Below are 14,338 nucleotides of genomic sequence, written 5' to 3'. Positions count from 1 at the left end.
GTTGAATATTGGCCCCCACTCTCTTCTGGCTTGTAGAGTTTCTGCTGAGAGATCTGCTGTTATTCTGATGGGCTTCCCTTTGTGGGTAACCTGATCTTTCTCTCTAGCTGCCCTTTACATTTTTTCCTTCATTTCAACCTTGGTGAATCTGAAAATTATATGTCTTGGGGTTGCTCTTCTTGAAGAATATCTTTGTGGTGTTCTCTGTATTTCCTGAATTTGAATGTTGGCCTGCCTCGCTAGGTTGGGGAAGTTCTCCTGTATAATATCCTGCAGAGTGTTTTCCAACTTGGTTCCATTCTCCCTGTCACTTTCAGGTACACCAATCAAATGTAGATTTGGTCTTTTCACATAGTCCCATATTTCTTGGAGGCTTTGTTCGTTTCTTTTTACTCTTTTTTTCTCTAAGCTTCTTTTCTCGCTTTATTTCATTAATTTGATCTTCAATCACTGATACCCTTTTTTCCACTTGATTGAATCGGCTACTGGAGCTTTTGCATGTGTCACATAGTTCTTGTGCCATGGTTTTCAGCTCCATCAGGTCATTTAATATCTTTTCTACAGTGTTTATTCTAGTTAGCCATTCATCTAATCTTTTTTCAAGGTTTTTACCTTCCTTGCGATGGGTTCAAACATGCTCCTTTAGCTTGGAGAAATTTGTTATTACTGACCTGCTGAAGCTTACTTCTGTCAACTTGTGAAAGTCATTCTCCATCCAGCTTTGTTCCATTGCTGGCAAGGAGCTGCGATCCTTTGGAGGAGAAGAGATGCTCTGGGTTTTAGAATTTTCAGCTTTTCTGCTCTGGTTTCTCTCCATCTTTGTGGTTTTATCTACCTTTGATCTTTGATGTTGGTGACCTACAGATGGGATTTTAGTGTGGATGTCCTTTTTGTTGATGTTGATGCTATTCCTTTCTGTTTGTTAGTTTTCCTTTTAACAGTCAGGTCCCTCAGCTGCAGGTCTGTTGGAGTTTGCTAGAGGTCCACTCCAGATGCTGTTTGCCTGGGTATCACTAGCGGAGGCTGTAGAACAGCAAATATTGCATAGCAGCAAATATTGCTGCCTGATCCTTCCTCTGGAGGCTTCATTCCAGAGGGGCACCCACTTGTATGAGGTGTCAGTCAGCCCTTACTGGGAGGTGTCTCCCAGTTAGGCTATATGGGGTTCAGGGACCCACTTCAGGAGGCAGTTTGTCCATTCTTAGAGCTCAAACACTATGCTGGGAGAACCACTGCTCTCTTCAGAGCTGTCAGACAGGGACATTTAAGTCTGCAAAAGTTTCTGCTGCCTTTTGTTCAGCTATGCCCTGCCCCCAGAGGTGGAGTCAACAGAGTCAGCAGGCCTTGCAGAGTTGCAGTGGGCTCCACCCAGTTGGAGCTTCCCAGGCTGCTTTGTTCACCTACTCAAGCCTCAGCAATGGCAGACCCCTCTCCCCCACCTACCATGTTGCTGCCTCGCACGTCAATCTCAGACCACTGCATTAACAGTGAACGAGATTCTGTGGGCATGGGACCCACCGAGCCAAGCATGGGATATAATCTCTTGGTGTGCCGTTTGCTAAGACCATTGGAAAAGCACAGTATTTAGGCAGGAGTGTCCTGTTTTTCCAGGTGCAGTCCGTCATGGCTTCCCTTGGCTAGGAAAGGGAAATCCCCTGATCCCTTGCGCTTCCCAGGTGAGGTAATGCCCTGCCCTGCTTTGGCTTGCCCTCCATGGGCTGCACCCACTGTCCAGCCAGTCCCAGTGAGATGAACCAGGTGCCTCAGTTGGAAATGCAGAAATCACTCATCTTCTGCGTCGATCACACTGGGAGCTGTAGACCAGAGCTTTTCCTATTCAGTCATATTGTAATGAACCCCCTCAAATAATTATTTTTAACAAGAAAGATGTTATTGCATTAAACCACTATAGACACCACAATTGTGACTATTGGTTACAATTCTGTAAAATTTAAAAATTATTTGTTCCAGTATTATAAATTTAGCAGATCAATTAATCATTAGATAACAGTTAAGTGAGATAAAATATAAGGGTACAGATACTGGATCTAAAATATTCACATATATTTCACTTTAACTAATAAAATGAACTCCTTCCATATTTGTATTCTACTAGAAATGTCATATTTAACTAGAAACCTACCTTAACTATCTTCAGTTGGCATTCAGCTAGCCCTGGACAAAATTGCCAGAAAATCTTTTTCAATTGTGGATTCAAGGCAATGAAATCTTTGTTTCCAGAATTCAGACTAAGTTATGGTACTAATGCCTGCAAATTAATATAGGGAACACAAGGAAAGGGAAGGAACTATGTATTCTAACTTGATTTTATGCCTGGCAGTAGGAGATTTGTAAGTGCTCCAATTTTATTATTTTCTTTTGAGTTGCTTCTAAAAACTCACCCTTTTTAGGGATCCTTAAAGAATGTTGTCTGAATCAGGAAATATTCTAGTTGTCCTTGTTGGATCTCTAGATGTGTGAGGGAGAAAATAGGAAACAAACAAACAAACAAACAAAAGTAATATGCTTTTTAAAAAAACGGCAAAAACAGTTTCTCAACTCACAGCTATCTGATTTGAAAGACTGTCAAATTAGTGGACGGACCTATTTAGAATCATCCTAATAAGCTATTCTACCTCTAAGATAGGAATACATGATTATGGAGTAAAACATACACATAGAAAGCCTCTGATATGTATTTATCTCAATGTTTATGTGTTGATGAAAGCTTATGTTAGCTCTGCAAATATATTCACTGAGATAAAGAAAAGGGTTGCTGGAATTGCTAAGGTAATTCTGACAAAATATTTACTTTTACTTAGATTTTCTTACGAATTTTTTTGAGAAATTAAAAATAACTTATTCTGCGTTATCCCAGAATGAAATTACACAAGTGAATTTAGTGAAGAGAGCATAATCTTTTAATAAATACATTTTTAAATCTTGAACTACTTTAATAAAAACTTTGCCCACATGTATCACAACAAACTTAAACTAATTTTGTCTTGACTACTCAGGATCATCATTTTGTATATAAATTATAAAATAATAAAAAATGGACACAACCCCCAGGATTTTTATGGCATTTAGGGCAACTTGTTTTAAATTTAAAAACCCTGGCATACTATATTTTTGTCTGAATTTGCCTTTCCATTGTTGCTACTTTTTACTAGTGTCATTATAGAAATCTGTTTGTTTTCATTATACCTGTCCTTTAAACCCAATCCTAAATTAATAGTCCTAGGAGTATTCCTTTACTACAGGATAAATTTGATGAACTTGTTTGTTTGTTTGATTTTGGTTTCCTGAGGATATTTCATACATGTGGAGTAGATAAGAGAAAAGCCTAACATGATGTTTAAATTATTGTGGAAAATGGTGTAGTAAAAGCAGAAACAAACATGATAACGTAATTTCCTTTTAAATCAACAGATAGCAGCAATGAGGAAGGACTTTTTTTCACATGCCTGGAACCTATTCGAGTTAGCAATTACATTAATTGGCATATTATATGCAATATTTATTGAAATAGACCCCATTAAGTATATTTTTGCTGTGACTGAAGTAATAGTCTTTATAAAACTTGTTCAATTTATCCGTATACTACGCATTTTCAAGGTAAAGAACCAGTCAATCATGCGGTTTCCAATTTCTACTGATTGTTTCATAAAACATAGAGTAAAATTAGTTTACTAGTTTTATGTTACCATTTTCTGTTGGGTTAATGTTTATATTTTAAATTTTAGCTCCCTTTGACAAATTAAGTTTTATAACATTTGATATTATAAACATCCAAATTATATTAGGAATTTGTTGAGCATATGAAAGTATAGAAATACTCATCACAACTTTTCCTTTAAATAGACAGCACATGAGAAATTCTATATTAATGTAAGTATAAGTTAACCTCCAAGTAATGTTTATTTTTATAGAAACTCGGGGAATAAAAGATGGAAGTTAACAAAACAACCATGCAAACTATTTATAGGGAGAAAGAAAATAGCCTACATTTGTACAAATCAAGAAAAAAAATACATATAGTGTTATAGAAATATGGTTTCAAAAATAACTTTTGATTATCTTGTAACATGTTTCTATAACAAATATTATGGGTAGTTATTTTCTGTGTGATTATTTCGATGACATGAAACTCACTCCTTCACAAATAAGTATATATATGAATGTAGATATACTCTATCTTTCCTATCTTTTTCACTATTCATACACAAGCAAGATACATACATATATAAGCACTGTGAGAAATGCAGTTAAATAAAACATAGTTCGTATGGAGATAAAACTAATAGAATCTTTACATTTAGATCTTTCTTACACATGTAAGGAATAATTTAAAACATTTTTGCTACTGAGAGGCATAAATCAACTAGGTCAAAGAGTACACAACCAGTCGCCCGCTTTTTCAGTATTCTAGGGGACCATAAGTAGTGCTAGAGTGCAATTTACCTGAGGAAGGCAAGTCTAGTGTATTCCACTGATGAATTAATTCTTTCTGATAGGAAGGTGTACAGAGCCTAACAAAGAGTTCAGATGAAGAAACTGATAAACCACCTAAGAAAAGTTTGTTGATATATTCAAAAAACTCTGAAATATGGTCTTATGTTAAATCACAGGTCCTTGGAATATGAAGATGAATTAGATATTGTCTCTTCCCCGGAAAGCTTATTGTAGAAGAGAAATCACAAGTAATCTAGATATTGGAATGTTATATGATAGGATAAGTACAAAACAGGAGTATGCACAGAATGAGAAAAGACTTCCTTTATTAGGTGATACCTGAGCTGAATCTTGAAAGATGAGTGTAAACCCTTTGGTGATTAGTGGCAGGTAGTTGCAGGGTAGAGTATGGAGGTTGTAGAACATAGATAGAAAAACAAAGGGATCGATGAACCCTGTAGAAGCTAGGGGACTGCACAGTGGTAGCTTATAACCTGGAGACTTCAACCCTCAGCAAAGAAACACGGAGAAGAGAAGTTAATTTTGGGGTCTAACAGGCAGTATGGTTGTGGTGGTTTCTCACCTGACCAGACCATCTAGTAGGAGGTGTTATAGGAGATTTAGCATGCAAAAATGGCAGTAATTTACTCATTTTATGACCTAAGCACAGAAGATTAATTGCATTGTTTTTCAAAAATTTAAACCAGTTGAAAATAGCATCCAATTCTCTATAAGGAAAATAAGTGAAGAATAAAGCCATAAATTTCACATAGGTACTCGCAAATTATTAGTTATAGGGAAGTAGCTATAGTCATGAAGTTATAAAGATACCACTAAAAAAATAATGAAGAACCTCGACAGGTTATTGTAGTTACCTTTGAGGGCACTTAATTTCTTATTATTAACTATTTTGATTAAACTAATCAACATATCATAAAATGATATTTGTGCAATTTATATTAATGGTAGTCCTGTTTAATTCAGCTCATAGCACCAAAGGTGCTGCAAAGAATAGATAAAAGAATGAGTCATCAGAAGACCTTTTGGTATGGAATACTAAAAGGATATGTCCAAGGCGAAGCAGACGTAATGACTGTAATTGATCAGATAACAAGTTCTAAACAGATTAAACAGGTAAGAAAACCTTAAACGCTAAGAGTTCACTCAGCCCTCAGTTGCCCTCATCCATCATTTTTTTCTGTTCATATATGCAGGTGTCTTTGACTCCTGGTTTTCTAATTAATTTCTTTAAAAACTTAAACTAGGTTACATGTAAATTACTCAAATGCCTCCTTCTGAAATGACCTGTATCATATTAGCGAGTTACAAGGCTAGTATAAAGCACCTTTCTGTCTTTGGGGAGTCTATCACGAAATCCATGTGCAGTGGTTAGCTTTCTCCCAATGCAAGCTCTAAGATCTGTCAGGCTATGGGCGTGTAAAATAGGAAGTACTGGAAGGTGAGAAGTGAAGGCAGGGTGGAGGAAACAGGGCTTCCTCATAATGCCCAAAAGCTTCTTTAATCTCTCTCTATCCTTCTTCTCTACACATTAAACAGTAAAGAAAATAAAAACAAGTGATTCAGCAAATAGAAAGAAATAAAGAAAATAATAATTAAAATAGAGGGAAACCTAGTTTGATTTTGTCATTATGCAGATGAGAAAAAAGGAGGCCAAGAGACGTTAAATGATTGTGCCCAAAGTTCCATAGTGAGTAAGCAGCAAAGATAATTCTAAGGCCTAAATTCTAGGTATTATTTTTACTTTCTAGATTGAGACAGATTAACACTGATATGTGCCCATGAGTTTGTCAGCTACATGGAATTCAATATTTACTTTACTTTTCAAGACGATTTAAAACATTTCAATGCTATATTTATGTGCCCAAAACTTTGTCATTGAGAAATTGAACATTCAATATGTGGTAGAACACAAAAAGTATTATCTTCCTCTCTTCACCTCCTGCAACTTTAAAACTATTTTCTTATGTTTTTTATTACCTTTCCTAACCACTGATATTTAGCACTTGAATTTGGAGATACACAGGAGAAAACATGAAAAGACTTGAGTCCCTAAAATATTATTTTATTATGCCTAATTTCTACTTTGATTCACCTTGGCCAAAACTTCTGGTCTCTTCAGATTGAAAGCCATCCTGGAATCGCAAATTTGGGGGCTCTCATAAAGCTGCACGGGAAAGTACCTACTTATGTTCATAAAACATAGACTAAAATCAGTTTACTAGTTTTACGGCTACAATTTTCTGTTGGGCTAATGTTTGTATTTTAAATTTTAGCTCCCTTTGACAAATTAAGTTTTATAACATTTCATATTACAAACATCCAAATTATATTAGGAATTAATACCATGCCTGCACTTTTCAGAATCATGACTCACCTTCAGACGTCTCAAAATCGGGCTAGGTTATACCTCTTATCTTCTCTATCACTGTAGCTGAAGCAAAAAGTGCTGCAACACAAAATTCAATTCAAACCCCTGAAAACCTCTTCATCATACTTTTCTTAAAACTATTAACTTAGGTTATAAGTCCATCAGTTGCAAATGTAAGGACATTTTATAAAAGTCTGTTTTTCCAATGGGGATAACATTTCTTTTGTTCCTTAGACATTATTAAAGCGAGTGATAAGGAATATGGAACATGCTATGAAAGAGCTAGGTAAGTAGCTCTCATCCTATTTAGCATGACCCTCTCTTATCATCACCACTTCAGAAAGTCAATGGTTTTCATAACTCGAGCTAATCTTTGAGGAAACTTACTCACTAACAATACTGAAGTAACTTCAACAATTAATGCAATCTTATTTTCTAGTTGAGATGGAAATAGTGTAATAGCTCTTCACATTTTCTCTCTCTGCTTCATACAACAATGAAGGCCTTTTGATTTCTCTTTAGACAAGTTGCCATGCTATGATGTATGCCATTATAGTCTTGTAAATTCCATTTTTTTCCAAACCAGAAATACATGTACCTTCCTTAGTGACGTATGTTTTTCCTCTACTTGCTACAGAGCTGCCATTTAAGGATTTAGGTCTTAAATGAGTTGAAATTAGAATATAATCCTGCAGAATCCTATTATATCTGCTGGGAGGCCCAGTGCCAAACATGGCAATAGCCTATTCTCTGAGTCATGCCAAGTCATGCTCCTGGCACAGGACAAATCTTGAGAGTTGCACAGTCACAACCCTACACTATAATGTTCATGTATAGGAGGACAAGAAAATTGTATACCATGTGGTGAGCTACAAAAGGACACAGCAAATCTGGAGATGAGGTCATTTGAGAGATCTTCTATGACAGTTACCAAGCCAGATAAGAGGTTATGATCAAGGAAAAGCCCAAATGTAGACTCCAAGATGAAGTTTTCAGGGACTTCAGGAATCTAGATGAAATAGGCAGAAGAGCATAGATGTATGAGTCATCTAGATGGTTGAGTGGACAATGGCCTAAGATGAATGAAAGGAAGTAATCAGAAGCCGTATTTAATCACATAATCTGTAGTTAAAAATTCGGATTCACACAGATTAAGAAAATGAGTCATGAACTCCAGACACATAGGCCTAAGCAGCTTCCCAGTGTCCAGTGCAGGTAGAAAAGTATACCTGTTAATGCTAGAAACGAGGCTACCCTTCCTTCTCCATGGCCTTAGGCACAAGTATGACTGCTGCCAAGAAAACATCCAGCAGAACTCTGGCACTACTAGTGAATTATGATTGATCATAATGGCCCCTTCAGGAAGAGATACATTTCTCTGTGTTGAGGACGGTATTCCATGGGTTTAGAGCAGAAACATTAGCTTATTGTCCACATAAAACATTTAAAATAATGTTCTTATTTAATCTAAAAATAGTTTGTTATTTTTTAGGCTACTTAGAGTATGATTACCCGGAAATTGCTGTCACTGTGAAAACAAAGGAGGAAATTAATGTTATGCTCAATATGGCTAGAGAAATTCTTAGGGCTTTCGGCTTGAAAGGAATTATTCATAAAATTGAAAGTGCTGAAATTAATAAGGTAAGGCAAAATATTTTCAAAGCAAATATATTTACTTCATATGTAATCATTCATGACCTTGACCTTCAAGGTTACATTTGACTTCTAATACAGGCCATTTCTAAGATAGGAAAATCTCACTTAAAATAATCGTCTAAAGACAAACTCCTACGATAGACAGTTTCCTTTCTGCAGCCCAGGTGGTTAGCTTCTCTTTTTATTTTTGTTACAGTAACAGGCTACCTCTTTCTCTGCTTTGCTGCCAAACCAAAAGTCTGACGAATCTATTCTTCATCCTAGATTACAGTGGGTATTATTATGTTTGGGGAATTATCTGTGACACTGAAATAACACTTTTCATGTAAAACATGATTTATGAGAACACTCAATTGTAGGGTTAGTGTTGACTATATTTCTTTTCTAAGTTACATAAATGGTACTATGACATATAAAGGATAGAAAGAATCCCAATTCATTCTGTAAGTACAAACTTGACACCAAAATTGGATATAACATAAGAGGGTATTCGATTAGGAAAAGAGGAACTCAAATTGTCCCTGTTTGCAGATGACATGATTGTATATACTGTTTACAAAAGCAGGTATTAAGCAGGAGCAGGCCTATAGGCAGTAGTTGCAACCCATATTGTAGAGAATCAATATCTAAGGCATGAATCATCCATAAAATAATCAGTTAATTTAATAAAACTTAATTAAAATTCACACCATGTTAGGAAGCTTAAGGATTTTACTTGTACAATTTATTGCTCAGAAATTAATTTTTAAAAAAACAGTAAGAATTGAGAGAATTCTAGGAAGAAAACAGTTGGAAGTTTCAGAAATCTGTCTCTCCTTTTAGACTACAATTGCACTGGCAAAAACTGTCTGATGTAACTATTTTGGAAATCTGAATTCTATGAATGTTTGCAACTTTCAGGGGAAGGCTTGGATGATAAATTTTGGTTAATTTCTGTCATATTTATCTCTTAGCACAGTAATAGCTACTTCTCACCCCTCAGCACCATGGCAGGCAGCTATGCATGTGTCCTTGGAGCAACTTACAGTTTGCAAGAGCCAGATTGGCAATAAAAGACTCTGTTCTCTAAATATCTTGCATCTGTACTCTGATGACTGATTGATTACAGCTTCTAATCAGAGGAAAAGGCAAAGAGGTGGAAACCATTGTGGTTGCACCTCCTCACGTTATTGTAATCCCTCCCACTCTGGCTGAAGTGACTTCCAAAGGATTTAAAAGGCCAACACTTCCCATTTCAGGGAAAAGATAAGCAGAAGATTCCCACAGGCCCCCAATACCATTGCAAGCACCTGCAGTCCTCCCTACAGAAGTATTGCACAGTCTTTCCAAAACCTGAACACTGTTTGGGGAGCTGCTGGGAATTTATGAAGCTGCTTTGCTCCAGATTAGGATCATAAGGTGTGCACCCCCCACACCCTGTCTATCCACTGTGAGCCAAACTGCTGCACCATTGCACCATCTTGACACCAGAGCCATTTGTGGAGTGTACCCTGCTCATGGGACCAGTTGCTACTGCACCCCTCCAGGCCTGGAGCTGTCTCTTCATTCCACCAAGGCCACATGAATGACTGATTGCCACAAACGCAGTTGCGTGAAACTGGGGCCTAGGATCAGCTGTGGCTCTGGTCCCGCACAGAAGGAAAACCAACCCCACACACGTAATTCCAGCCAGAGAAACAGTCTTGCAGCCCCATTCAGGACAAAACCTCTGTTGAAATGGCCTAACCACTGTGTCTCTCCTGCAACCAGGAGAGGGCCCCAAGCCAGCAAGTAGATAACACACCCCAAGGCTGGCAGAGCAGCTACAAGTGAACCACCCCCAAGTTAGTTGGCATGTCATGTGCATGCATGTGTCCCCAACTTGAGAGGCAGTCTGGCAAGTTTATACCTGGCAAAGTCATGGCACTACCACCACACACTCTCATAGCTTAGGCCACTGAAACACTTGCAAAATGCACTAGTATGGATTCCAGTTGGAACAAACTACATGGAGACTACACTACTGCATCCATCTAGATCCAAAGCCAATGCATTATACCCAACCAACACCCCAAGACCTACTCATGCCAATGAGTCTTTCCCTACAAAACCTACTTCATAAAATTTAAAGAGGCAATTGTTCTGCCAGATGCATAGAAATTAGTGTAGTGACACATCAAACATGAAAAAGCAAGGAAATATGATACTTCCAGGGGAGCACAATAACTCTCTAGTAACAGATATGCAAAATACCAGAAAGAATTTTAAAATAATCATGTTAAGAAAACAGTATGATACAAGAGAATACAGATGGACAATACACCAAATCAGAAAAACAATTCATGATTCAAGTGAGAAGTTTAACAAAGAACCAAACAGAAATTCTAGAGCTGAGGAATTCAATGAATGAAATAAAAAAATACAATTGAGAGTTTCAGCAAAGACTAAACCAAGCAGAAAAAATAATTTCTGAATTTGAAGACAGGTCTTCTGAAATAACTCAGGCAGACCAAAAAGAAAGAAAAAAACAAAAACAAAGAAAGAATAGACATAATAAAAGGTAGGTACCACCCAATTGTCCATTAATAGATGAATGGATGAGCAAAATGTGGTATATACATACAATGGAATTTTATTTAATCTTAAAAAGAGAAATCCTGATATATACTACAATATAGACAAATCTTGATGACTTGTGCTAATTGAAGTAAGCCAGTCACAAAAAGACAAATACTATGTGATTCCATTTATATAAGTTGTTTAGAGAATCAAAAGATAGAGAAATAGTGGAATGGTATTGCCAGGGGCTGGGAAAGTTGAAACAGGGAATTATTGTTTAATGGGTATAGAGTTTCAGTTGTGCAAGATGAAAAGAATTCTGGAGATGGATGGTGGTGATGGTTAAGCAACAGTATGAATGTACTTAATACCACTGAAAATGAAGAGAGCCTTAGTCATTTAAAATAATTAAAATAATAAATTTTTATGTTATGTGTATTTTACCACAGTAAAAAAAAAATGGGAAAAAAACAGTGAGAGGGGTGTTTGCTCTACTAAATATTATGACATGCTATAAATCCATAATAACCAAATAGTGAAGAATTAGAACAGAATAAAAAAATTCAAGGAAACAGATTTGAGTCCAATAGCAAACATAAATACACATGGTAGTCTAATATATAATATTAAGTGACATTGCATATTAGGAAGAAATGATTATTCAATAAATAATTCTGAGATATTTAAAATTCATATGAAAAATATAACATTAGATCCATACCTCACACCATATAGAAAGAAAAACTTCCAGACGCAGTAATGAGTTAGAATTGCCAAACTCCTCCAAAAAAGCAAAGAAGGAACACTTCCAAGCCCATTTTATGAGCTTGGTATCAGTACCATGCTGTTTTGGTTATCTGCTGTTTTTGTTCTGCTATCAAAGCCAGATAAGAGCACTACAAGAAAATTGTAGACCAATATTTCTGATGAACATACATGCAAATATTCTTAACAAAATATTACCAAACTGAATTCAAAAACACATTGAAAGAATCATTCACCACAATTGATCAAGTGGGATTTATTTCTGAGATGCAAGGACTGTTTGATATACACAAATCGATAAATGTGATACACCACATTAACAAAATTAAGGATAAAATAATATGATTGTCTCAATTGATATACAAAAGGCATTTGACAAAATTAAGCATCCTATCATGATAAAAACTCTCAATAGATTAGGCATAGAGAGAATGTATCTCAACACAATAAAGGCCAAATATGATAAAGCCATTGCTCACATTATCCTCAATGAGGAAAAGTTGAAAGATCAGAAAGAAGAAAAAAAAGTCCACTCTCCCCACTTATTTTCAACATACTACTGAAAGTCCTAACCATGGCAATTAGGCATGAGAAGAAATAAAAAGCATCCTCATAGGAAAGAAAGAAGTGAAACTGTCTCCATTTTCTGATGACATGATCTCTTATAGAGGAAACCATCAAAAACTTCTTAGAACTCATAATTGAATTTTGTAAGTTGTAGGATACAAAGTCAACTATACAAATGTTATAATGAAATACAAAATATATCTATATTCTTGATGTGAGAAAAGCTTTTCTAACCCACTTACAAAGCCATATATATGTATATATATAAGTTTTAAGAAAGTAAAAATTACCATGTAAAAATTACTGCATAAAATGTAAAACTTTATATATTGAAATATATTAAAATGAGGTTAAAAGCAAAGCATGGAAAATAACATTTGTAACACATATTACAAACAAAGTACTGATAGCAATAATTCCTAAAAAAGTTTATAGAAATCAATTTAAAAAGGGCAAAAAATCCTGGAGAAAGTGAAAAAAGGATATGAAAAAGTATTTCACAGATATATAAACAAAATTTACAATTAATGCTTGAAAAGATATTTGACATCCCTAATAATCAAAGAATAGAAGTATTTTCTTTAGTAAATAGACACTAGAGAAATAGAAACTAAAGATACCAATATTTTTGCCAATTAAATCAACAGTGATGGGCAAAAACTGTTATTGCTCAATGCTAATTAGGTTATGAGAAAATAGACATAAATATGGTAGACTAAAATGTAAGTCAGCACAACCATTCTGGAGGGCAATTTAAAAAATTCAATGGCCCTTCATGCTAAAAACTCTCAATAAACTAGGTATTGGTAGAATGTATCTCCAAATAATAAGAGATTTTTATGACAAACCCACAGCCAATATCATACTGAATGGGCAAAAACTGGAAGCATTCCCTTTGAAAACTGGCACAAGACAGGGATGCCCTCTGTCAGCACTGCTGTTCAACATAGTGTTGGAAGTTCTGGCCAGGGCAATCAGGCAAGAAAAAGAAATAGAGGGTATTCGATTAGGAAAAGAGGAACTCAAATTGTCCCTGTTTGCAGATGACATGATTGTATATTTAGAAAACCCCATCATCTCAGCCCAATCTCCTTAAGCTGATAAGCAACTTCAGCAAAGTCTCAGGATACAAAATCAATGTGCAAAAATCACAAGAATTCCTATGCACCAATAACAGACAAACAGAGAGCCAAATCACGGGAGAACTCCCATTCACAATTGCTACAAAGAGAATAAAATATCTAGGAATCCAACTTATAAGGGATGTGAGGGACCTCTTCAGGAGAACTATAAACCACTTCTCAACGAAATAAAAGATGACATAAACAAATGGAAGAACATTCCATACTCATGGATAGAAGGAATCAATATCATGAAAATGGCCATACTGCCCAAGGTAATTAATAGATTCAATGCCATCCTCATCAAGCTGCCAATGAGTTTCTTCACAGAATTGGAAAAAAACTACTGTAAAGTCCATATGGAACTAGAAAAGAGCCCACATTGCTAAGACAATCCTAAGCCAAAAGAACAGAGCTGGAGGCATCACTCTACCTGACTTCAAACTATACCACAAGGTATAATAACCAAAACAGCATGGTACTGGTACCAAAACAGAGAGATAGACCAATGGAACAGAACAGAGGCCTCAGAAATAACACTACACATGTACAACCATCTGATCTTTGACAAATCTGACAAAAACAAGAAATGGAGAAAGGATTCCCTATTTAATAAATGGTTTTGGGAAAACTGGCTAGCCATACATAGAAAGCTGAAACTGGATCCCTTCCTTACACCTTACACAAAAATTAATTCAAGATGGCTTAAAGACTTAAATGTTAGACCTAAAACCATACAAACCTTAGAAGAAAACCTAGGCAATACCATTCGGGACATAGGCATGAGAAAGGACTTCATGACTAAAACACCAAAAGCAATGGCAACAAAAGCCAAAATAGACAAATG

The 14,338-nt window shown here is 35.9% G+C and overlaps 1 protein-coding gene across 1 annotated transcript in view; it reads left to right on the top strand.

Annotated features, from left to right (window-relative positions):
* The window catches only part of SLC9C1 (solute carrier family 9, subfamily C (Na+-transporting carboxylic acid decarboxylase), member 1), a 131,592-nt gene that overhangs the window by 74,091 nt on the left and 43,163 nt on the right, over nucleotides 1–14,338 (top strand). Inside the window, 4 exon segments of the mRNA XM_011932809.1 lie at nucleotides 3,433–3,618; nucleotides 5,440–5,589; nucleotides 7,079–7,130; nucleotides 8,337–8,485. Coding sequence (XP_011788199.1) covers nucleotides 3,433–3,618; nucleotides 5,440–5,589; nucleotides 7,079–7,130; nucleotides 8,337–8,485 — 537 coding nt within the window.

The sequence above is a fragment of the Colobus angolensis genome, unplaced genomic scaffold (assembly GCF_000951035.1).
Source record: "Colobus angolensis palliatus isolate OR3802 unplaced genomic scaffold, Cang.pa_1.0 Scaffold98, whole genome shotgun sequence".
NCBI lineage: Eukaryota > Metazoa > Chordata > Mammalia > Primates > Cercopithecidae > Colobus > Colobus angolensis.
Note: the sequence above shows the minus strand (reverse complement) of the source record. Positions and strands in the feature narration are given on the sequence as shown.